Source organism: Mesoplodon densirostris, chromosome 12, assembly GCF_025265405.1.
Source record: "Mesoplodon densirostris isolate mMesDen1 chromosome 12, mMesDen1 primary haplotype, whole genome shotgun sequence".
In the NCBI taxonomy this organism is placed as follows: domain Eukaryota; kingdom Metazoa; phylum Chordata; class Mammalia; order Artiodactyla; family Ziphiidae; genus Mesoplodon; species Mesoplodon densirostris.
In genome coordinates, this window is record NC_082672.1 from 33503803 (window position 1) to 33529412 (window position 25610).

Genomic DNA, 25610 nt, shown 5'->3' on the forward strand with positions numbered 1-25610 from the left:
CACTTGCTCAGTGGTCCTGTAGATAGTAAACCCAGATTTGTCAGACTCTAAATAAGTGCTTTTAACCACTGTGCATCCTGCTACATTTGGGTTTACATATATGATTCTGATATTAAGTAGTCTCAGTAAATACATGAGATGTATTTACACTATAAATAAAGGGTAACAAAAATCTTTTTAAAAAATGAGGGACTAAATGGACTTACATTTAAGGTATCTTTCTGTCATATAGAGGTTTTTTGCTTTTTGTAGTCATTTCATTCTTCCAAGAAATCCTTTATAGCTGCAGCTTCCTGCTCTATTTGCATGGTCAATTGTAGATCAAATCCAGTCCATTTTGTAGGAGTTTTGGGGTGACTGGATTGCTCCAGGTAGGTCTCTGGCTGCTGTGAGGCAGTTCCGCGCTTGCATACCACCCAGTCGTTATTTGGGCCATCCACTGGGGTTGAAGGACTGGACTTGGTTTCTAGCTGTAGAAAAATGAATAGTAAGGAAATATAGTATTATGACATTTCCTTCCCAATTAAAGAGCCCTCCCTGAGGGAGTTAAGAGGAAACAAAAGGTTGAGGGGGGCAGAGAGCTGAGCCTAAGCAAACCATATACTGTGGGATTCCTGCCAGTCTCTAAGAGGATGTTGCTACTCAATGCTTCAAGCAACATTTTCCAGCAAATTCTTGGTGATGTCTAAGCCACATGGTTTGAGTTCAAGGTAATTGGTGAGTTGTATCATCTGATGGATTCAATAAGAGAGAAATAGCACAAGTAAATCAAAATAATGTTAACTTGCTTACACTTTATGCCTTTAATCGAAACACTGCCACCCATTAGATATATGTCCCCCATCCCTCAAGCAAACATGGGCCAGCTGTCTTTACTTGCAGTTCTTCTATTCTCAAATAAGTACAGTGGGCCCTCCATATCCCTGGGTTCTGCACCTGTGGATATGGAGGGCCGACTATACTATACCATTTTTTATAAGGGACTTGATCATCCTCCAACGTTGGTATCCGCAAGGGCAGGGGTGGGGGTGTCCTGGAACCAGTCTCTCACAGATACTGAGAGATGACTGTCCATATTCAGCTCTTCCGTTTCAAATGCTTCCTCATGAAGCCCTTGCTGACACTGGGAAATATAATACAGAAATGAATACCATCTGCACTGTTATCTTCAATTGCTTAGGAAAACAATTCCAACCACATGCTCCAAAATATGTGTTCATATGTAAGATTAGAATTACTCACTGTGTGCCCTGTGCCATGGAGTTCAGGCTCGTGGGCGGAGGGAGGAGGATGGTATTGCCCTGCCTGAGGGGGACTGAAGTAGTGCCACGACTCTTGTACCACTTCTGTGATGGGTAATCGCTCTACACTGACCTGGGTACCTCTAACCTCTAAGTAGAGCACCTCTGCGTACCTGCCCCCGTGCCTTTCTAGACTCTTCTTGGATTGCAGGTGGAGGGGGGAGTTCTCCTCTGCTAACACATGAGTTGAAGTATGTGGGGAGGGGACTACAAAGGCTATCTTCTTTTGTATAGAGAGGAAAATCCAATGGAATGAGTATTTTAAAGACAGTTCATTCAAATAGACCTTTGTGTATGATTGACCTAGACTCCTCTTCCTGACTCCTGAATTCCTCCTGAAGTCTTACTTGGAAAGGAGGAAGTACGGCCTGGACCCACTTACTGGTGAGAGGAGCCAGCCATGTCTTCCTGTGTCCATAAACCCTTGGAGGGCTGCATTCTTCAGGTGTCACTTCCCCAACCCCTCGAAAAAGGAGTTCCTTTGAATATCTAAGCTCTTATTACCTGCTTGGTAATGTAGTTTTAGTTGATCTCACATTTATTACTAGCTTTTTAAAAAAAATATGAAGAATTCTATTTTATTACCTACATGTCAACTTATAATTTTATTTTATAACAGCGTTATTGAGAGATAATTCACCAAGTCGCCCACTTAAAGTTTATGATTCAGAGGTTTTTTGTGTAGTCACAGATTCGTAACCATCCTCACAATCCATTTTAGCACCTTTTCATCATCTCCAGAAGAAAACCCATACCCATGAGCAGTCATTCCTCATATTCCTCTCCTTACCTGCTAGGCAACCACTAATTTACTTTCTGTCTCTATGACTTTCCTATTCGGAAGATTTTGTTGAAATGAAATCACACAATATGTGGTCCTTGTGCCTGATTCCTTTCACTTAGTATGTTTTCAAGGTTCATCCATGTTGTAGCATGTACCTGTACTTTGTTTCCTTTTATTGCAGAATAATATTTCATTGTGTGGGTAGCTCACATTTTGTTTATCTACTCATCTGTTAATGGATATTGTTAACTTTTTGATATGTTTTCTTTTCCCTTCAATTTATGGCGGCGTTCTTGCTGGCAGGGACACTCTTGATGTTGCCCTTATTCCCCACAGGGCTTAGTAGTGTGTCTTACAAGTTGTGGGTGATCACATGTTTATTGGATGATTGCTTGTTGATTATACCTGTAGTCCTTTTTTTCTGTGATTGATATCATTCTGAGTGCATTTCTTGTACCCTGAAGGTTAGTAATAGAGTTATTTCACAGTACCGTTTCTCTGGTTGTGAGGTGGAGATGACTAAATGGCCCATGTTCTATCTTTAGCCTCCAGATGGTACAGAATCACAATCAGTCAGAACAGACGAAAACAAATACCAAGGAAAAGATGGTAAGTTGGATCCGTTCTCTTGTATTTTCTCATTTATTAGTATAACAAACAGATAAGACCTTTTGAAACCTTCGTCTTCAATTCTGGTAAGCAAATTCTATTCAGATACTCATATAAAGAACCCACATAGATAATTATATAAGACTGAGCATATAGTTGGCCTTTGATTTTTAAAAAATACTTGTCTATCTCTATCTGTTCTAACATCTCTGTACATAGTCAGTTTTCCCAAATGCTTACCATGTGCCGGGTACTATGCAGAGATATTTACCTAATTTAATATACTCAGGAACTCTATGTAGTAAATATTGTTCTTAACCCATTCTACAAATGAGAGAAGTGAGGTTTAGAGATGTAAAGTTACTTTCCCAAGGCCACACAGCTAGTAAGGGGAGCCAGTGAATTTGGAACCTCATTTTCAGATCTGAAGTTCTTAGCTCATAAATGGATTGCTTTTCAGAAAGTTTAGAAAAACTTTTTAAGTTAAAATTTTTTTGGGGGGGGGCATTGATTACAACTCTCCTTTTCATTCCTTTTTCTGTATCTGTTATTTCAGAAATGGATTAGAAATTCAAGGCATGGATGAAAATAAATAGTAAGACTTTATTAGTACTTACCAAGAAAGAATTTAAAGCTATTTCATGGATTTACAAAAAGGAAAAATTTCTAAATTAAGGTCACAGATTTAATCCTCAGTGTACTGTTACTTAAAAACTGTAGCAAAGGTTGTTGGTGGCTGCCTGAGTCCCGCTTGGGACTTTTCTTTTGTTTATGTCCTTAAGACCTGGCACCTGGAGTGTTCATGGCATTGCTAGTATTGTGTTTGGATTGGAAGTAGTGGAGGAAGAGTATCAGGTAGACTGTGGAGGCCTGGGAAGTGTTCCCAACCTTCCTATAAAAATCAAAGGTTAGTCCAAAATTACTGTATACGGGACATTTTGGAGTCTTGGAGCATCTAGTATCTTTATCCTTCCTACCGTACTTTTCTCAGAACTTCTCTCCTGCACCCCTGCCTTAAAATGTATACACACACACGTATGTGCATATATAAGTGTGTGCATGCATGTGTATAGACACATACGTGTCTATATATTTATGTCTATAAAAGCACTTGCTTTTTTACTGTTCTGTGGAGATTTCTTTAGTTACATGTTTTATATCAGAATGAAATTACTGGGTGTTTCCCTAAGTCTGTGTGCCAGTAGACACTGAAGTGGCAAGCAGGCTGGAATAGCCAGTGCAAGCGGGCTAGAGAGCTGGGTCGTTAAGAGAGACAGATGAACCTTTTGTGCCAATATCAATATGCTTTGGGCTTTGGGGAAGAGCGACTGGCAATTGCTAAATGAATACTGAGGGAAACATTGTCCTTTCTTGGCGTTTTCCTCCTTTGCCAGAGATGGTGATGTAGGCTATATAAACAGAAGTTCTGGAAGACAAGTTCATTATAGCAGTCCCTTCCAGCCTAGCTTGCGGCAGCGGAGTGGAATGTGACAAACTTGCTGCCTGATTTACATCTGCTTTTGCTGGAATGCTATGAAGTGGGCATAGAGCCTCCAGACAGAATAATAAGAGAATGTGTATAACGCCATCCAAGTCACTGAGTATTTACTACTGCACCTGTTCTGGGCAATGCCATGCTCTTTTGCTAGCCAGTGAATTAACCAGTGTTATGCAAACATTGAAAGGTTCTGAATGAAATGCATGGAAAGTATTGTCTGGAGTTCAGAAGTGGAGCTCTTTCCATTTGAAATCTGTGTGAGCTACGTAGTCTATTTTCAATGTTTTCCCTACACTTAGGCTTTTATGCATGTTCAATCAAAGTTACTTACTCTAAATGAAAAATAAAATTTTAATGTTGCAAACATTGTTGCATTTCAAATTAATTAATCTACTGCTAAGTATCAATCTTAACTTTTCATCAAATTATACAACTCTGTGTATATGAAAGGCCAATGTTTAATACATACATTAAGAAATTACTAATAATGCCCAAATAATTTTTAAAACTTTCGTGTTATGTATATTTTCTTTTCCGAGTTCTAAGGAGGAGGGGAAATTATTTTTAAAAATAAAGATATGGATTATTTTGGACAATTGAAAAACTTTGAGTTTTGTAAAATATTTGTAACTCAGTGCTATTATCCACTTAAAAACCAAAGGAGAATAGATTAAATAAATTATATTATTTACACTTTTGGGCTTTAAGAGCCAAAAGGTTTATCTCAGCATTCTCTGTTAATGTTTCTCTTTGAGAGTAGATAATTGAATCATAGATACTTTTATTAGTCAGTTAACTATCTATTTCTTTTAGCAGTGCTCCTTTATCACCCCGAAACTGTTTTTCCTGCTATCTGCCTTAACTGGAGTTACCATTTGATCCTTAAGCCTTTTCTATATTGTGTTTTTTATTTTTGCCAATTTTTGGAGGAGATTCATATGTTTAAAATGTATTCTAACTTAATTATAATTCTTCTCAGTTTTGAATTCAGCACAGAACATTTGTTTGTGTGTGTGGGGAGGTGTTTTTTATTGTAACTCTGACATAGGGCTGTTAAGGAGAAAAGGGAGTCGTTTTAACATTCTTGTCCATAAACACTCAGCTTTTAGAAAGGTAGCTTCTAATTTAAGAAAATGGCTAATCAGTTTTTTCCTCTTAGAATGGTTTCCTAGGAAACCAACATACATATTCACAGTAAAACATAAAGCAGTGTAAACCAGTGGGAATATAAAACTCAAATTGTGCTTTGACATTTAAGTTAATACTTTAAAAATTAATCGGAGAGAGGTCTAGTTATCCTAATTAAAAAAAAATTGTCACAAGCTGTTGGAAAAGCATAATGTGGCATAGATGGCAGCAGATAAATACAGTCAAAAGCTTTAAATTTTCTCTTATTTTTTGAATTCACGTGGGTCCATTTTACTTACTTTCTTAACTGTGAGATGTGACCAGGGCCAGCTATGTAATTTGCAAGGCCCAGTGAAAACTGAAAATGTAGGGCTTCTTGTTCAAATTGCGAGACGGCAACAGTAGAGCATTAAACCCAGCTTGGGGCCCCGCTGAGCACTACCCAAGTCCTACAACCAAGAAGCCCTCACTTCTTATTGAATGAGAGTGAAAAAGGCTAGATTTAGATTTATCTGTATTTTCTTTTGAGTAAAACAATTTTTCTGTGTGTTTTTGATTTAAATGACTATAAGTATAGAAAATACATAGAAGATAATACAAATACATTTCCTGAAGGCATCAGACTTTTAATAATATACGTATATATGACATATTTATTAAATTTTAAAATTAACTTTACCCTCCATCACCTTGGTGTGTTAGTATATAAGCATTTGAATGTACTATGTAAGCTTACTGATGTAATCCAGAGCTGCCCACCATGATTTAATGGTCTGCAATGAGAAAATAACAGTAATCCTGTCATTGATTCCAGGTTTTTTTCTAGTGTGAGTTGTGTTAAAAACCAAAAACTTATCAAATAGCCAAATTTAGAAGTATTTTCTTCCAAGCTTAAAGCTGATGTTTTCAGCAAATAAGTTTTCAGGTGTTAAGTTTTTTCCTGGAGGATTAACAACCAACAAACCAAGAAAAAAATGTTAAATTTATTATAAACTGTTGATGTAAATACATGGAACTTATTTCATTAGATTTATAGTGTAAGAGAGCTGTTATAATCTTTGTAATAATCTGGTGCAAAACCTGTTGGTTCTGGTACCAGGTACCTCCAGACCTGACTCCCACAGTGCACGTTGTTTGTGCTAACTTTTGTTTTAGAATTTTTACTATGATAGGTAGGTAACATTCCAGAAAGGACATGCAGGGCATGGAAGAAATCTTTCTCAGGAATCTGTTCCACTGTGAGGAAATTAAATGGTATATCATAGTTTTAAGAGAGAGTAAAGCTAACCTCCTTCTCTCCTTTTTTTGCTTTTACTCTCCCAGTATAAAATAAAGCAATGATTAAGTCTACTAAATTTTTGTGAGGTTTTTCATTCAGAGCTTGAGATCACCCATCAATGTTTTGGAACTGGACTCAGTTTAAGAATTGTGACCTCAGAGAAAGATTCCACAATTCAACTCTGGCTTTCTAGTCACCACCTTCCCTCCTCTACGCCCCTATGCACCATTGGTAGAATTCCTTGAGTATACTTTTTACTATTAAAATAACCGTTAATTATTGCTTATAGTAAATAGTATTTTTCCCAAAGGTTTATATGGTTGATGTATTAGAAGTTAAAAAAAGAAGTAGCCAAAGCACATGAATTGAATCTTTTGTCTTTTTCCCAGATCAGGCATCTAGCCTAGTTGTTGGCGAAAAGGAGCTGACTCCACTGGTGCCTGAAGAGGCACCTGCCTCTGAAACAGACATCAACCTGGAGGTATCATTTGCAGAGCAAGCTGTCAATCAGAAAGAGAGCCCCAGAGAGAAAATCCAGAGGAGCAAAGGGGACGATGCCCTGTTACCTGTACGTAGTACACTCTTCAGATGTCATTATCAGAGTATATTTTTCATCAGCTTTTTATTTGGAAAATTTTAAGTCTTTAGAAAAGTTGAAAGAATAGTATAGCATACACTCCTACAGCCTTCCTGTAGATCCATTTAACATTGTACAACCTTTACTTTCTTTCTACATATATCTATCTATCTATGTATAGGTTATACTGTAGACATATACTCACTTTTTTTTTTTTAGCCTAACAAGGGCATACAAAACAAAACACAGTTATAATGCTTAAGAAATTGAACATTAAAACAATAATTATATTTTAATATATGATCATATTAAAATGTTCCCAATTGTCACAGTATTGTCCTTAATATCAATAGCTTCTCCCTTACTCCCACCTGGGATTCAAACGAGGGTCATGTGTTGTGTTTAATGTCATATTTTTTTGGTTTCTTAAATCTAGATCAGATCCCTTGATTTTTCTTTAATATTTTGAAGAGTCCAAATCAAATTTCTGATTTTGTCTGTCCTTGGTGACTGAATTCACATTAAACTTTTTTTTTTTTTTTTTTTTGGTGGTACTCGGGCCTCCCACTGTTGTGGCCTCTCCTGTTGCGGAGCACAGGCTCTGGACGCTCAGGCTCAGCGGCCATGGCTCACGGGCCCAGCCGCTTCACAGCATGTGGGATCTTCCCGGACCGGGGCACGAACCCGTGTCCCCTGCATTGGCAGGCGGACTCTCAACCACTGCGCCACCAGGAAAGCCCACATTAACATTTTTGGTCACATTACTGCCTAGGTGATGTTTATGCCTCTCATTGCATCATCAGAAGAGGGGCATGACATCAGATGATCCCTTTACTGGAGATGGAATTTTGACCACTTGGTTAAGGAGACGTTCACTGGATCTCCCCATCATAAAGCTACCTTTTCCTATGTACAATTAATACTAATTTGCAATCCTTGAGACCGAGGGAATATCCTATCTGTCAGTAATAACCTACCACCCAGTGGCTTCACCATGCATTTGTAATCCTTGCCTGAAACAATAATTAGACTAGTGTTTGAGAAATGGTGATTTTCTCATTCTATTATTTCTTCTATATTGATTGGCTGGCAATCTTCCATAATAGTGCTTTTCCTCCCTTTCCTCTTTTTGTTTTTGAATAGCACTATTCAAAAACTTCCTTTTTTGCTTCAATGTTTTATAACTCATTATTGTTTTTCTTTGATGTTTAAATTTACTCAGATTTGACAAAAGGGAGCCCTTCAAGCTGGTTCCTATGCCATTTTAACATGTCCTCATTCTTTTACTCCTTTGCTTTCTAGTACAAGATGTTCCAGGCTCACCTTGTACTTTTCTCCCCTCAGATTAGAAGGAATCTGTTTCTTCAAGGAGTCCTTGTTTTTTCAGTAGCAGGTTGTGTTTCAAAACCAACCTCTGTACTGAGTGTTCTCATTGCTACTGAATGTCTTATATTTTTAAAAAACACATTTACTGGTATAGATGAACCGGTTTGCAGGGCAGAAATTGAGACACAGATGTAGAGAACAAACGTATGGACACCACGGGGGGAAAGCGGCGGGGGGTGGGGGTGGTGGTGTGATGAATTGGGAGATTGGGATTGACATGTATACACTGATGTGTATTAAATGGATGACTAATAAGAAAAAAAATACATTTATTTTGTAGGATTTCACCACACAAAAGTTAAAAAGCATAGTATAATGAACTCCCCAATACTCACCACCTAGCCTCAACATTCATTTTCCCATGACTAGTCCTGTCCTGTACATACCCCCAACCAGTTCCCTACTCTGTGGGTTTTTTTTTTTTTTTGGCTGTACGTGGGCCTCTCACAGCTGTTGGCCTCTCCCGTTGCAGAGCACAGGCTCCGGACACGCAGGCTCAGCGGCCATGGCTCACGGGACCAGCCGCTCCGTGGCATGTGGGATCCTCCCAGAATGGGGCACGAACCCGTTTCCCCTGCATCGGCAGACGGACTCTCACCCACTGCGCCACCAGGGAAGCCCCTGTGTTATTTTGAAACACATCTCTGAATTATATTTTACCATCTATAAATATTTCAGTATGTGTTTCAAAAAGATAAAGAGGGTTTTTTAAAAAAACACATATCCAGGGCTTTCCTGGTAGCACAGTGGTTAAGAATCCGCCTGCAAATGCAAGGGACATGGGTTCAAGCCCTGGTCCAGGAAGATCCCACATGCCGCGGAGCAGCTAAGCCTGTGTGCCACAACTACTGAGCCTGTGCTCTAGAGCCTGCGAGCCACAGCTACTGAGCCCGTGTGCCACAACTACTGAAGCCAGCATGCCTAGAGCCCGTGCTCCTCAAAAAGAGAAGCCACCGCAGTGAGAAGCCCACGCACCGCAATGAAGAGTAGCCCCCGCTCGCCGCAACTAGAGAGAGCCCGTGCTCAGAAACAAAGACCCAACGCAGCCAAAAATAAATAAATAAAATAAATGAAAACAAAAAAACCCCAAAATACATATCCATATTACTATTATTGTACCTTAAAAATTTCTAATAATTCTTAATTTCAAATATCTAATCAGTGTTCAAATTTCAAATTGAATCACAAATTTCATGTTTTTTTTTGTTTTTTGTTTGTTTGTTTTTTACAGTTTGTTTGAATCAGGATCCAGATAAGGTTCATACATTGCAGTTGGTTGATGCCTTTCAAGACTTGTAATCCCTTCCTCCCTCCCTCCTTCTGTCTCTGTGTGTGTGTCTCTCTCTGCCTCCTTCCCTTCCCCCTCTCCCTTATTTCATTACTCTCCCTCTTTTTCCTTATCCTTTCTTCCATTCCTCCCTTTCTCCCTCCCTCAAAATTTGTTTGTTGAAGAAAACTGGTTATTAAGTTTCTTGTTCTGTCCCCATGTTCTTCTGCTGCTTGTAAATTGGTTGACTCTAGATTGATCAGACTCAGGCTCATTTTTTGGTCAAGACTACTTCATATGTGATCATGTATCAAGAGGTTAAAAATATCTGGTTGTCTTTTGTGAAATTAGCAGCTGCTGCTGATCAATGCTTGGATCCATTTGTTTATTGATGGTTACAAAATGGTGTTCTAATTTCTTTTTTTTCCTTTATTAATTTGAATACTTCTATTAAGAAAAATGTTCTCAAATGGGTTACTTCTTACTTTCATTTACCAGTTTTCAAATTTTTGTTGTTGTTGTTCCCTAGCATCTTTTATCAGTGACCAATTAGTGTTGTTTCATTCTAATTTTCTTATAAAAATAGTATCTTAACTCATGGATGTAGACATATATGACATGACCCTAGAGAAAGTTTCTCATATGTTTCTGGTATATTTTCTGCTTTAGACCTAGAATTGTCTGTTTCTGCAAGAAACTCTGATTCCATTTAGTAGAAATATACTTTTGTGACTATGTTCAAGACACTAGGAATGTTCATTTCTCTGAGTTGGTCATTGCTTAAAGCCTTTTCAGAGGACAGAAGTACATCTGTGTCTTCTTTCTTCCATGCTGAGAATAGTGGTTTTCAGGATACAGCAGATAATATAATTAGAACATCACATAATTCTTTATGTGTTTTATCCTCCATTAATGCACAGCATATCAACAATGTGATTACTAAAAAACAGCTTAAGCTTGTTTTTCTTTTCCTCAGTTGGTTGTATCCTTGGGATACATCCCAAAAGGATGGTAATAATCAAATTACTCTGCTTTAGGTGTTTAGGATAGTGATTCTCCATATGGTTATGCCACCAACTGCATACCTGGTTGGGTTAATTAGTTTCATTTCATATTCAATGTTTAGGGATTGCTGTTTTGAAACTTAATTTTATTTTGTAAACATGTAAATTATTTAAGTGGTCTAAAAGTCAGAATGAAAAACAAGGTATATAGGAAGTCTCACTTCTATACTTGAGCCATCACCCTCTTTCTTCCCTTCCCTTTACAGGTAAATTTAGCTTACAGGTAAATTTCTTTTAATTTTATGGTTTATCCTTCCATTCTTAGATAAATGGTAGCCCGCTATACACACTTGATTATTTACTTGTTTATATTTGACTTAGCAGTATGTCTTGGAGATCACTCCATAGTAGTAGAGAAATATTTCTTATTCTTTTTTATTTATACATTGTACCCTGCTGTGAGGATGTATCACAATTTATTTAACCAGCCACCTGATGGTGGACATCTAGGTTGTTTCCAGGCTTTATCATATATTTTTAAGAATCTATTTTTATGCCTAGTGGGTAAAGTAAAGGAGTATGCATGCATCATGTGGCCTAAAGAGATGATCCAGGCTCCAGCCCATCCTTAGCAAAAGTATCTTTTAAAAGTGATGGTCTTCTATATCTCAACAGATGGAAGGGGGTTTAAGTGAAGGATGGTAGAGTCTAATTAAACAATATGAAGACTTTGTTGACTTCTAAGTTGTTGATTCAAACAGTGGAATAAACTAGGAATTTAGTTCAGAAACTTAAAGACAAAACTTCCTCTCTCATTTTATTCTCTAACAAACTAAATTTTGCTCACCTACTTTCTAGATTTTATTCACGTTGTGCCCCAAGCTTAAAATGACCTTCCCATTTCTATCCTTCTGTTGTTCTGTGTTTATCAAGGAAGCCTTATCCCATCCTTTGGGGTCTAGCTCAGTATCTAGCTTTACTGTTAGCACTTTCCTGTTTGTGAACTTACATTAGATAAAATTTATAAAATCATTCTTTAAACTGTAAAGAATGATTGGCTGTGTTGGGTCTTCGTTGCTGTGCACGGGCTTTCTGTAGTTGTGGCAAGCGGGGGCTACTCTTCGTTGTGGTGTGCACCTTCTCGTTGTGGTGGCCTCGCTTGTTGCGGAGCACAGGCTCTAGGCATGCAGGCTTTAGTAGTTGTGGCGTGCTGGCTCAGTAGTTGTGGTGCACGGGCTTAGTTGCTCTGTGGTATGTGGGATCTTCCCAGACCAGGGCTCGAACCCATGTCTCCTGCATTGGCAGGTGGATTGTTAGCCACTGTACCACCAGGGAAGCCCCTCCATGTATTTATTTATGCATATATGCTTCAGTTCATCTATACAACCATTTATTTATTTGTATATCTTCTAGAAGACATGCACGTACTGTAAGCTTTCTACAGGTCATCAGCATGATTGGTGAAGTAAATATTTATATTTGTCACTCTGAGGTGAGAGTCTAAGCAGATAAAACCTCAAATTCCATTTCTACTCCATGCTCTCCTGCTTCTGTAAGTAAGCAGTAGGCTTTATGTAATACATTGTTCTCTGTTGACCTCATATTACATTCACTTCCTTTCTCTTATGGCATTGAGCAATCTTTGTTAATTCTTTATGATCTCTCACAGCAGATTCACATTTCTCCTCTTAAATTTGGAGGTCAGGTTTTATAACCTTTAATGTGTGTTAAGATGAAAATTGAGCTGTTACTTATTGTTTTCTGTGTACCCATGATATCTTAGAAAGTATGCTCTGTAATTATTTCGTTCATTTATAAAATGATCTCTATGAGGTAGATATTATGATTCTTTTTCATACAAAAAAAAAAACAGGTTAGAGAGATGACATGGCATGCTAAGGCTTGGCTTCAGTGACTAAGCTTTTGAAGCTGGAGTTTTTTCTGGAAGATCATGATGACATGTGCCCGCAAGGTATATGTGCATTTAATTTAGGTGTGAGTTTAAGTGTCCTTGTATTGGTGCTACTGACAACTTCTTCAGGATAGCTTGGGATGTTATACAATAAGATTCTGGTTTGTTGAGTCCTTCATATACAATAGAAATGTATTAGCACTCCTTTATCCTATCTTGGGAGACTAAAAACAGTAAGGCTTTATTTAGCAATTTTTAAGATCATAGCTTTGAAATGATAACTGTGGTGAAGCCTATATTCTAGATGCATGCCTATATTTTCTTAAGTCTTTATTTAGTGTCTTTTGGATTCTTACTGAATTATGTTTAATTCAAGTAAATTCATGTTTTATGGCAACTTTGGTTGTCTGGTAACAAAGATCAGTGCATACTGAAGGCTAAAAACTTGCATGGAGGCTCAAGTTGGGAGTTTGTTAGAAAATGGAACATCTCTGGAGGAAGCAGAAGGACAGTAAAAGAAATGTTAGTTCGGGATAGGGTGAGGAGACTGAAAACCTAAGGCAGACACACATTTGTACACAATGCAAAAATAGGTGTGTGTAGGATCATGATCCCGAATTGTCATGAAAAGTTTAAATTATGATTATTGTTCTCCATTTAAAAAAAATAAAGAAATGTTTAAAACTGTGAATTTGAAGTTTTCTAAAACTTCATTTATCTAGAAAAGTGTTCATTCCCTAGGATGACAATGACTGAAACACTGTAATAAAATCACATTTTTACACATGGAAGAATCTTAGATAAGAAATGAATTTCCTAGCAGATGATAAAAAGTCATCTGTGGAAATTGACCAAGTAAGAGTAGATTCTCTTGCTTTCTGAATTGAAGCTAGAGTGACTTGATGAGTGAAAAAGTCAAGTCCGTCGTTACGGATAAAGTGTCTAACGGGCCCCTCATACCTCAAGGCCTACAGAAGAGGGGTGCAGCCTGGGTGAGATGCCTGATTAATTTATGGTAATGCATGGGAGCCAAGGACCTTATATTTTTTGAAAATTTTTATTTCATTCCTTTTTTAAAGCCCATTTTTCAAAAGGTGAAGAGCTTTTCTTTTGCTGAAATCGCATTGCCTTCTCTTAGCCAACGAACTGAACCATCCAGTCTATTAACTAAACAAAAACGACGTGAAACTTCATAAATATTTAAAGCTGCTGCTATGAATTAAACATTGGGATAAAGAACTAACTCCTTTCATTAAGCACAATGTTAAATAAATAAATAAATAAAGCTCATGACGTATTGCTAGGTAAATCCAATGTTTGAACTAATAATATTTCAGGTTTCTTTACGCATTTACTTTGGGTAATGCTTTAAATAATTATATTACATGTATTTGGTTTATTACAACAAAAGCAACTGATTTTAACGAAACATTTAGGGCTTTTTTAAAATTAGTAAATGGTTGGTAAATGGGATTGGTTCAGCCCTTCAGAAAACAAAGCAATTAGCAGAACTCTGGGGCCAGGCGAGAAAAAAATGGGAAGAGTTTTGTGTGATTTTAAAAGTGAAGCTCAGTACAAATCACAAAAAATTGGGGGACCATCAAGCCACTAACCCTGTACCTCACTGAGCTTGATTCTGTGCTTTTCTCCCTGTCCTGTGTGTGTCTTCATTCATTGAATACACTGGGACAGAACACCCGCAGTGTGTCAGGGCTGTGGTATAACAGGGATACAGAGGTGATTAAGACATGGTTCCTGTCCTTGCGGGGTTCACAGTCCTACATCAACACTGATCAACCTAGATTCCTCCCTGCCTGCTGTGCGGGGCAGGGAAAATGGAGCAGAGCAGAATGGCCACTGATTTTAGGATTTAGAAGGTCTGAATTTGCCTTCTTATATCACTGGCTATGTGGACATTTCTAGTCTCTTAAAGAACCTCAGTTTCCCAACCTAGAATATGCTGTAATAATTTTTATCCTGTTGGAACTTTTGCAGAATAGAATGACAAACCATTTATCAAAGATGAGTATTATTTTTGTCTTACCTTGCAGTAATAGTTAAAAGTCAAAACTGTGACATCTGGCTGCACCTTCTCGTTCTCAACCCCTATGCACTGTACCATTAATGCTGGAAATTTTGCTGGAAATTCACTTTGGCTGCATATTAATGATATCTACTGCTGTTCTTTTAATATTCTCATAGGGAAAAATGTATTACAAAAAGTTAAAGATTTCTTTTCTCCTATAGTGGACTCTCTTGAGACTATAGCAGATTCCAAAGAAGGTTCTGTAGGAAGTTCTGTGGAGAACTTTAGAAGGTTCTCTCTTGGAGCTGAGTTTGCTTGAAAGGAATTAGCTGCTCAACTGCCAAAAGTTGTAGGTTTTAGGAAATGCTCTAGGACAGTGACTCTCAAACATTTTGGCCCTATAACCCCTTTAGGCTCTTAAAAATTATTGAGGACCTCAAAAAGCTTTTGTCTTATAAGTCAGGAAGGATATCGGTGTTGAGAATAACTACCACAGCTTCCAGTGCTCTGATGAAACCTCAGACGCATGGCCTTCTGGCCAAGAATCTGTGATTTCATACTGTTGGAGCATTCGCTGTCTCCCTGGGGACTGCAGCTCTGGCTGACCTAAGAAAGAAGGCATACACAGATTTCTACGGAAGCTATGATCCCATGGAAGATTTTGAGGAGACGAAGAAGGCTGGTACAAAGTGATTTTGGAATGTAAAGAATTTCCTTGGATTGAGTTCCATGGAAGTTGGTCACTGACCTGTGTTCCTGAGCTATGAAACATGAATAAGTAGGCTAAGGAAAAGTTTCTCTTGATAAATAATTAAAAATACCGTGTCTGTGAGAGGGGAGAGCTTTTCTTTATGTCAGTTATACCCATGGATATTTACCATATTAGAAATTAAAATTGAAAAAATTTTAAACTATTAACCCATTTAAAATATATTAGTATTATGGTGAACATAAATAACATTTTTATGCAAAATAGGCATATTTTCTAAAACAAATTATTAAGAAGTGTGCCATGGTTTTTCATTTTAGCAACTCTGATGTCTGGCTTGAGTTGACATTAGTTGGATTCTCATATCTACTTCTGTGTTCAGTCTGTTGGCAATAACATGTCTTGTAAAAACTCTGGAAAACTCCACTGTGCATCATAAGGGAATGAGAGTGAAAAAGGCAAATAATGTCTTAGTATTAATTATTAAAATAATGTTGACCTCTTAGACTTCTTGAAAAAAGTGTTGGGCACCTCTCTGGCTCCCTGGAGCACACCTTGAGAACTGCTACTTTAGGACACGTCTTTTGCAATAGTTTTTAGACTATGAAGTGTTAATGATATGGCACAAAAATGAGCAAAGTAAAGGGAATAAAAGGGAATCAGTTGAATATCCTTGGCCATTAAATTAGGAAATCAAGGGCAAACCCAAGAGATATAACCTTCATAATAAGATTTTTATCAAATTATTAGAGAATGATCATTGGTAGGCTCTGAAGTCCTGCTTTTAGTCTCCCCTCTGCTCTCCCCCTCTCCCCAGTGCTATACAGCCCTTTTTCAGTACCTGCCTTATTTGGATTTTTATGACAATATTACTATATATACCATATATCTGCATATATAATATTGTATATATAATGCCATATATTGCATATATAACAATAAATAATAATGTATATAAAGGGTACCTGGCACACACTAGTGGTTGCTCCTACTCTTTCTCAACTCCCACCTCCTCTCCCTCTTCCTCCTCATGGTTTGCCTTGACTTCTAATCTTTCTTGGCTCTTGAAGGTCAGTTAACTCGAGTTTTTTTTTTCTCCTTTGGTTTTTATTGTCTCTTGTTCTCTTGGCCACTGGTATTCACACTCCTGGTTCATAGTCTGGTTCGTTGTCTGTCAGACTTCACCTATTGACTCCCTGCAGGTTTGGGATCATCATTACAACAGGATTGTTCTTCATTCTGACTGGAGAAATTCTGCCAATTTCATTGTCACCACTCTGAGAATAACTTCTTTCTGTAGTTACAATTTTGTTGTGTTTCATTAAAAAACGGGTTAGATACTGTAAATCCTTCCTATATTAATGGCATTTATTTTAGAGTTTCAGGTTGCCAAAAGACAAAACAGGCACCACCAAGATTGGTGACCTGGCACCCCAGGACATGAAGAAAGTTTGCCATTTAGCCTTAATTGAGCTGACCGCCCTCTATGATGTATTGGGTGTTGAACTGAAACAACTAAAAGCTGTGAAAATCAAAACAAAAGGTAATTTTGAAATGAAAAACAGTTGGATTTACTCCTGAAGTAGTAAGAATGAACTTGGCTTTTTAGAAGTATTCTTCTGGGGAGTGGGAAATGCCTACAAAATAAACCAACACATGAATACATCTAAAGTTCAGAGTCTAAAACATTCCCTTCAGAATTTTTGAAACTTGATAAAAATGCACTGTCTCCTTGATTATAGAAAATAAAGACATAATCAGATATTTATCATAGAAGGAAATTAGAAGGAAATTCTGAATCAAGGATTCTTAACTCAAATGCTCCCTCCTCTGAAAACTGTATTTAAAAACATCTGGTACATATACTTACTTATTTCTAAAACTGGATCTTGAAAAATGACTTTAAGATGGTTAATCCTGATCAATTACTTTTGCTTATTTATTTGATGGCAAATACATAGGCAGTTAGTAGTCTGTCTCTTTGTTCATTTACATTCTACTTTTAACTATTCTGCAAAAAATATTCTTCCCTCTATTAAGAAAACAATGCGACTGTGGCACACAATATCACTAAATTGTGCTTCTCACAGGTATGTGTAGTTTTTTTCCTTTGTAAGCAACTTGCTTTACCCATTATATAAATAGACTTTATTTTTTATAATATGATAGAACAGACACCTCCTCGGTTTCTGATTTTTCCAAGATGTTATATGTCTGGAAATCCAGATAATTTTCTGTTGACAAAGCTTTTCTGTTTAGGAATCTCTGACATCTCATTTAACTTTAAAGGTATCTCTTAAAGAGAAACCAAGAATGGGGATTATTGAGTTGCTATGGTAACAATAGCAAAGACAAGTATTCACCTGATTTAAGTTTTAGAGGCAATTTCTCTGTAGGATTGAAGTGTACCTTCCCTTCAGGTCCCCTCTCCCATGCTGGGCCCCAGAAGACCTCATTCTGTGTTCTGTTCCTTTGAGTAAGTATTTTAGCTTAAGGCTTGTGATGGTGAATTTCTGAGTCAAACAGTTCTCCTGGTTTTCCACAAGTCCGTTATAGATAATGAAGACTTAAGATGCTTTTTCAGAAGCTCATCACAAAGTCTTCTCCAGATACAAAATAGAAATATAATTTAAATAGTTGTGACTCAGTGTTCAAGACTTTAAAAGTGGCTTAAAGAGGTCTTTTAATTTTATGTTTTAGAATTGCCTCCTAGCAGAGAGAGAAATATTAAGCCATTCTCATTAAAAGTATCACTATTAATATAATAGATTTTCTTTCCATCGTTTTTATATTTTTGTATTTTATCTAAGATATTTATCTTACAAACTAGACTTTTGACATTCTTAAAGATCACATTTTTCTTAGTCCCTAAACTAAAAGTTATTTACTGGGTTACTAGCATTCTGCTGAATGTCATCTCTATTGAGTGTCACAGTTTCCAGTGTCTGTTTTCACATCACAGGATAATCCCCCGTTCCATGTTCACAAATGATTTATATCTCCCCTGATAATGTGTGTTACACTTCTGAGCTAACTATTCACTCAGTGATGGGAGTGGGGTAGGAGGTTCTGGGGAGAAGCTATGCTCACATCAGACTGAAGGTATATAATTTTAATTTAGAAAAATTATACATTATTACCTGTCATTTCTTCTGGAGTTACTACCAAATATATAAAACTACAAATTTAAATTCACAAAGACAAAGTATATACTATATTTTCTAAAGGAAAACATTTGTAGAACAAGCTCATGATGTTGGATGATTTCTCAAAAAGCAAATATTTATATTTTGCTGTATTGTATTCAATAGAATGCTGAATGTCAGTTAAGTATGGAAGAGATGAGTGATATTTGTTTTAAGCCAGAACTTTTAATTTGATTACATTTAGTAAATTATTTGCATATTTTGCATACTCCCACAGCACTCTATTTCTCATATGTAACAGTTTATACTTTTCTAATTATTTTGGTGATGATTTGTAATCATTTCTTTAGTTGTCTTTACTTGCTAGATTGCTTTATAAGGCAGGGCCAGAATTTCCCAATTAGGTTGTGTTCACCTAATTGGTAGACAGTGTCACTCAGTCATTCACTTAGGTGCTCAATAAATAGTTGTTGGATCGAGTGACAATATCAGGAATCTGAAGCCTTAACATTTTTGCATTAATATTTTATAGGTTGATGAAAGTGAAGAAATTTTATTTTTCTGTTGCAGACTCTGGCCTTTTTGGTGTTCCATTGACAGTACTGTTAGAACAAGATCAGAAGAAAGTACCAGGAACTCGAATACCCTTGATATTTCAAAAAGTAAGTAGGCCTGAATGGGTCAGCATAGAGAGAACATACTTGAGCTAATAGTGTTTTGTTTTTGTTCTTTTTGCATTCATACTATTATAATATAGTTTTCCAGTTGATATGCTCTTTTATTTTATACTTTGATTTTTCTATTCAGGAAACAAATTTGTTTCAAGGGCTTATAATTTTTATTTCATGGTGATGGTTTCAGTGTTATTACTTGTACCTGTGATTACCTGGCATCATTTTTCTGTCTTACATTAACTGGCTTTGTATAATTGAGATTTCAGTTCTATAATACATAGGAGTGGGAACTGCTGGTAAATTTCTAGGGAATTGAATCCTCATGAATATTTCACACCTGTATGTATTTTCTAAGCTTTCCTGTTTACAATGAGGATGTCCAATTTAATTTACTAGTGCCTACTTCAAAAGTAGACAAAGAAACCATAAAGTAGAATTAGAAAATGATTGCTAAACTATGAATTCACTTGTGTAGTCAGCACTCAGTTATTCATAAGACAGTTATCTATGACAATGTAAAAACTTCAGTCTAACCTCTGAGCCATCACTGTTTAGAAACACAAATTACATTTGATAAAAGACAGAGAATGCCCATGAGGAAGGTAGGTCAGATCAGTTATGGGCTACCCAAGATGCGGATTTTTGCAACAGCCCAGACATCTCACAGTTCCTGAAAGTTCTGGGGTAGCAAGAATGGCAGTGGGAACTTTCACAGTTGTTTGGCTCAACAAACTCATTCAGTACTCAAGCTCAATCTACCTGGCACTAATTCTTCCATTATTCCAAGACAGTCATTTACTGCCTTACCTACTAAGCTCTGACTTCTTCGTTCCTCATATTCACCATTACATCCAAACCTGTGTCTCAGTGTTTCTCCTGATGGACTTTGTTCTACACAGCTTGTTCTACTCACCGGCTTCTGCCAGTCATTGCCTGCAGAACCTGTGTCTGTGTGGATAGTTGTCAGCGGTGTCTGTGAAAACAGAGAGATGCTAACAAACGTAGGCCATATATTCAAATTCTTTTAATGGCAGTAAAAGGTGCGAGTTACTTATACACATGGACAAAGCAGGGATCTCAGCGGGATCTTTTCCAAGTGTATTTGGGTTCTCCAGAGAAACAGAGCCAATAGGAGATTTTATCTCTGTCTGTCTATCTATCTATCTGTCTAGAAAGATTTATCTTAAAGAATTGAGTTCTGTAGTTGTGGGATCTGGCAAGTCTGAATTATGTAGAGCAGGCCAGAAGGCTGGAAACATGGGCAAGGGTTAATGTTTCAGTGTCGAGTCCAGAACCTGCAGGCTGGAAACTCCTGTAGGGTTTCTGTGTTACAGTCTTGAGGCAGAATTGCTTCTTCTTTGGGGAACCTCAGTCTGTGTTCTTACAGCCTTCAGCTGACTGGGTGAGGCCCACCCACATTATGGAAAGTAGTTTGCTTTACTCAAAGTCTACTGATTAAATGTTAATCACATCTAAAAATACCTTCACAGCAACATCTAGACTGGTGTTTGACTGGTATTTGACAATCAGGCACTGTAGCCCAGCCAAGTTGACACATCAGATTCACTATCACTACAGCGAAGAGTAAGCTTTGGTCTTAACAGAAGTCAATGTTGCCTCCTGATCAGGCCCAGGATTGCATCCAGCCCCTTATCATTTTCTCTTGAAATTGTTTTCGTATTTATTTATTTAGTTAGTTAGTTATTTTACATTTTTGGTCGCTTCAACATTCTGGAGACTCAGACTGCCCACCAGTTTGAAGTCGTTGGATAAGAGCCTTAAAGGTTTTTGGCTCATATAAAAAATAAAAGGGAACATACAGAGTTTTCTATTAGATAACACTCATCTGTTTGCATTCCCTCTGAATTATAAGCAAAAAAAATCAGTGATTTATCATGAAAAATATTTTTTGATTTATCAGCTGACAACTCATTTAGGTATTTCGTTAATTTTGTAGAAAGGAAAGAATTGGAAACCACTGATCTGCAAAAATTCTTATTACCATTCTTTAGAGGATTACATTTTCTCCATTATTGAGAAATATACCTCAAAAGGGCTTTAACAAAGCTTATCTAATATCTGTAAATTGTATCTGTTTCTTTTTTTCCCTACTTAGAGGCACATTGTTTAAACCATATTCTCAGAAAGGGTTGGGGAAATAGAAATATTCTTAATTTTTATCTATGGCAAAATTCTGCCAAATTAGCAAATCCTATTTTCACCATCAAACTAATCAGCCAAATCAAAGACACTTTGTATCAAAAATGTCTGACTTCATATTCATTAGTTCATAAATTCATATAAATGTATTATCTATTTGGGGAAAGCCTATGAACATTACTGTTAAATTTTACACTGTATCTTATAAGATAAATTACTAAAAGCAGCATGATTAAAATATATAGATCATTATAGTTATTCTCCATTTTTAAGTCTTGAAAATAAAAGGAAAGCTGTAAAGCATTATTTATATTTTAACAGTGGCAATATAATGTGGTAGCAAAAAATATGTTATTTTCAAAGTGAGAAATATGAGAAAACACCTGGCATTCCTTCAGACAATGTGTGTGTGTGTGTGTGTGTGTGTGTGTGTATATTGAATGCTGGTATTCAGCATTAGAGAATAATAAAAAGAATTCAAATATAAGAATGCAGAAATTACTCTCATTCAGTTATTTAGAAATCATCAAATTTTCCTGTGTATTTAATAAAAGCAAAATTCATATACTGCTAAAAACTAATTTGGTCCAGCTGCTAGCTAGCATACAATTTTATTTTTTGTTAATAGAACATTTTAAGCATTTTATAAGATGAAATAAAACAAAAATTACATGTACATTGAATAAATGTTGCTTGGTATTTTTTGATCAATTTGGTTTTAAATACTTTATTAAATAATGCTCGTCTAATCTAAAATAATTCATGTAAAGATTTTTGCTGTGGGTTTTTATCCAGTGTAACTTGAAAAATGTCTTAGAAATCATTCCAATTGAATATTTTAAAATCATGTACTGCTTTGGTCAAAGATGCTTCTTTTTTCAGTTAATAATAAATCTTTGGGAGAATTTTGAGACTACTCTTTGCTTTATTCTTACCTGACTCCCTCAAGATCAGTGCATTCTTTGGCCATAATCCAGGGGTAGAAGAGGTGGGGTCATTAAAGAAAAATTGCCCTGTCTTCCAGTGCCTACGTGCTGGAAGAGCCTTGGTAAATCATTAAAGGAGGTTTCCCTGAAAAAAAAAAATTAAAATTTTACATTATTTTGGCACTCTGGAAGATTTTATGCCTTAGAATATGCAGAGAGTATTATAGTAAGTTTGGGGCTGAGTGAAGAGTAGGTTTGTCTTTCTGAAGAAGGCGATTGTGAAAGGAGGGGAATGGGTGATAGGAAGGAAAACCTACATGATGCTAGGAAATGCTGTATTTAAACTGAGGACAAAGAAATTGATTTCTTTAAAATAGCGGAGTGCCCCCTATAAAGCCTTTGTGTACTGCCCAGGGAATGCACATTCCAGTTGGAAGTCTGCCAAGAAACTGACCACTTCTTTTATTATCTTCCTGGCATCCAGTGTTATGTCATTGTAGTTTCTCCATTTGCCTCTTCTTGTATGTTTCTGCTTTATTTTAAAACAAACAAACAAACAACCTTTATTATTTTAATGGGATTCTGGAGATAGAGAGATCTGTATGTATTCATCAGGCATTGGCTATGATTTAGAAGCCCTATACAAGAACTGTTTTTTTAAGTTTACCACCAAAAGCTTAAAGCCTAAAAGGAATATTTGCAAACGGTTTTTTCCTTCATGTCATAAATAATTCTTTCTTTGAACAAACTAAAAAAGGGATGTAAATATGCAAATACTAGAATTTCATAAGATTTATTTGATTGCAGAACGTGTGTTTCTGAAAAAGCAGAAGAAATGCATGGTCTTAGTTGCTTTGAAACAATGAACGTGGGTCAGTGTCTGTTTGGAATAGCACAGCTGTTGTGTGAAATTATACACTTTTCTGCCAAAGGACCCAACTTTTTCTAAATTTCGACTAAAGTGTTGGGATGCATTGGCTTAAAGAATGGGTAGTGGTAGTGCAATAGCATTCAAAACTTTGTGAAATCCAGTTTACATGTCACTGTAATCAGTTTTCCTTAATTATATATGAAATAGATGTTAAATTTGGGATTGTACCTGTTAAGAATGCCAAACTCAGAACGTTCTTCTGTTTATACACAGCTCATTTCTCGCATTGAAGAGGGAGGTTTGGAAACAGAAGGCCTCTTAAGGATACCTGGAGCTGCCGTTCGAATCAAGGTAATTTCTTGGTTCTACTCATCTAAAACTTGTTTGTTTAATTATATTTTTGTATTTTAAAAGACAACTTGTCCTCCCTGCCCCTTCTTCGCATTTTAGAAGACAAAATAGACCAAAACCCTCTTAACATTCAGTTTATATTTAGTTTTTCTACAGGTTCTTCTGATTTTTGTAAGTTTTGATTTTTTTTCAAAATCACCCTATTACCTGTAATATTACTGTGATAAATAAAGAGACAAATGATTTTAATCTCTCTACTGTGCAGACGTAAAATAGGAACGAAAGTAAACAAGCAAAAGACAAGGGTGGTTCTGTCCTTCTGATGAAAAGAGAACATGGTGAGTCAAAATGTTAAGAGCAGGCTGGTGACAGATTTAGTCAGCACGAGTGACAGCAATTGAGTTGTTTTTTAAGGGCAGGATGATACACTCCACCAGGTGAGCAGAGTAGGAGACTTGACATTAGTTCCCCTACATTATCAGTCTTAGTGAGCTGGCAAAATGAGACTGTCTAAACCACTCTCCTGACTGCTACAGTTCTTTGGCTCACTGGATCCAAGGGTAGCCTGAGTCCGGCTTGAGAAAGAGGCAAGGGGATTCCCAGCCTTCCCAGTTGGAGTCCCCTATCTCCCTCCCCTGCTTTCTTTTCTCTCAAGATGACATTTCCTTCCCACTGTCCATGGATGCTGTGTACCTTCCTCCTTTCTCTGCTCCCCAACTCCTGTGCTAGGGAATAAGGTATCCAATAAATGCATGGTACAAGTAGAATTACCCTACAGATGATACATACTTTGTACGCCTCCACAGGGTTTTGCATTGTACAGGGGCCGCATACTTGGAACTGTAGCTCTATCTGGAAAATTTATCCAGGGAAAATTTTTGGTTAGCGGTCATTAACAACCTCCTTTACCCTTATCCTCCAAATTCAGCTCCAGCTCTAAAAAGATAACACTCATTGCTGCCCACATCCAATATTTCGTCATCCTGAATTTGTAAATCCAAGAAAAAATAGGATGGGGGAAGAGATATTCTCTGTTGATTTCCTGAAGATATATTGTGTATGACATCTTTAGAGCTGGATCGGGAAGAAATGACTCTTGGTGGTTGTACACTCTCCTCGCCTGTGACTGTGGCTGTGATGCGTCCAGGACTGGATTACTGTTCATAGGTTCCACAGTTTGCATCACCTGCTGATTTCAATAAGCTTCCTCAATTTAGGCAGACAGTTTCAGCCTACTTGCCTCTTACTACATAGTGATCTCAGTTTAATAGGATTTGAGTAATCTGATATATACCCTGCTCACAAATGTCATTCAGCTTGTGTCCCCTGGGTCTGCTGTCTGGTGCACAGAGGTCCCTGAAACTGTTTTGGTGCTCTTGTAAATTTGATACGTGGCCACTGTCTCACTTCATTTGCTGATACCTGCGGCAGTTTCACCACCAGTCCATCAAGGACATTGTGTGTGATTGGGAGACGAGTTCTGTTGAGAAGTACATTCTCTTACAGAGCAAGAGTCCCTCAGAAACCAGTAACGTGACTTCATATTACCCATCTCAGCAAGAATACCGCCTCTCAGGTCACTGTTCACGGCCCACATTAGCAGAATGCGACGGCCAACTCACAAGAGTCATAAGCACGTTTACTTTGCCATACAAGAGTGGATATAGGGCTTCCCTGGTGGCACAGTGGTTGAGAGTCCGCCTGCCGATGCAGGGGACGCAGGTTCGTGCCCCGGTCCGGGAAGATCCCACATGCCGCGGAGCGGCTGGGCCCGCGAACCATGGCCGCTGAGCCTGCGCGTCCGGAGCCTGTGCTCCGCAACGGGAGAGACCACAACAGTGAGACGCCTGCATACCGCAAAAAAAAAAAAAAAAAAAGAGTGGCTATAATGTGGATTTTACATTTTGACCAGGTAGCTTGGCAGAGGGATGAGTTCAACTATATGTACTTTCTTAGAAGGTCAATTAAGTGGATTCATCTGGCTCAACTCTTCAACACAGCC

General features: G+C 37.3%; 1 protein-coding gene across 4 annotated transcripts in view; it reads left to right on the plus strand.

Annotated features, from left to right (window-relative positions):
- ARHGAP18 (Rho GTPase activating protein 18) overlaps positions 1-25610 on the plus strand; it is a 127279-nt gene that overhangs the window by 72475 nt on the left and 29194 nt on the right. For all 4 annotated transcript variants that reach the window (XM_060115142.1, XM_060115143.1, XM_060115144.1 and 1 more), the window contains exons 4-8: positions 2631-2694; positions 6989-7167; positions 16858-17023; positions 19197-19288; positions 23531-23608. In XM_060115142.1, coding sequence (XP_059971125.1) covers positions 2631-2694; positions 6989-7167; positions 16858-17023; positions 19197-19288; positions 23531-23608 — 579 coding nt within the window. The remainder of the gene's footprint in view (positions 1-2630; positions 2695-6988; positions 7168-16857; positions 17024-19196; positions 19289-23530; positions 23609-25610) is intronic.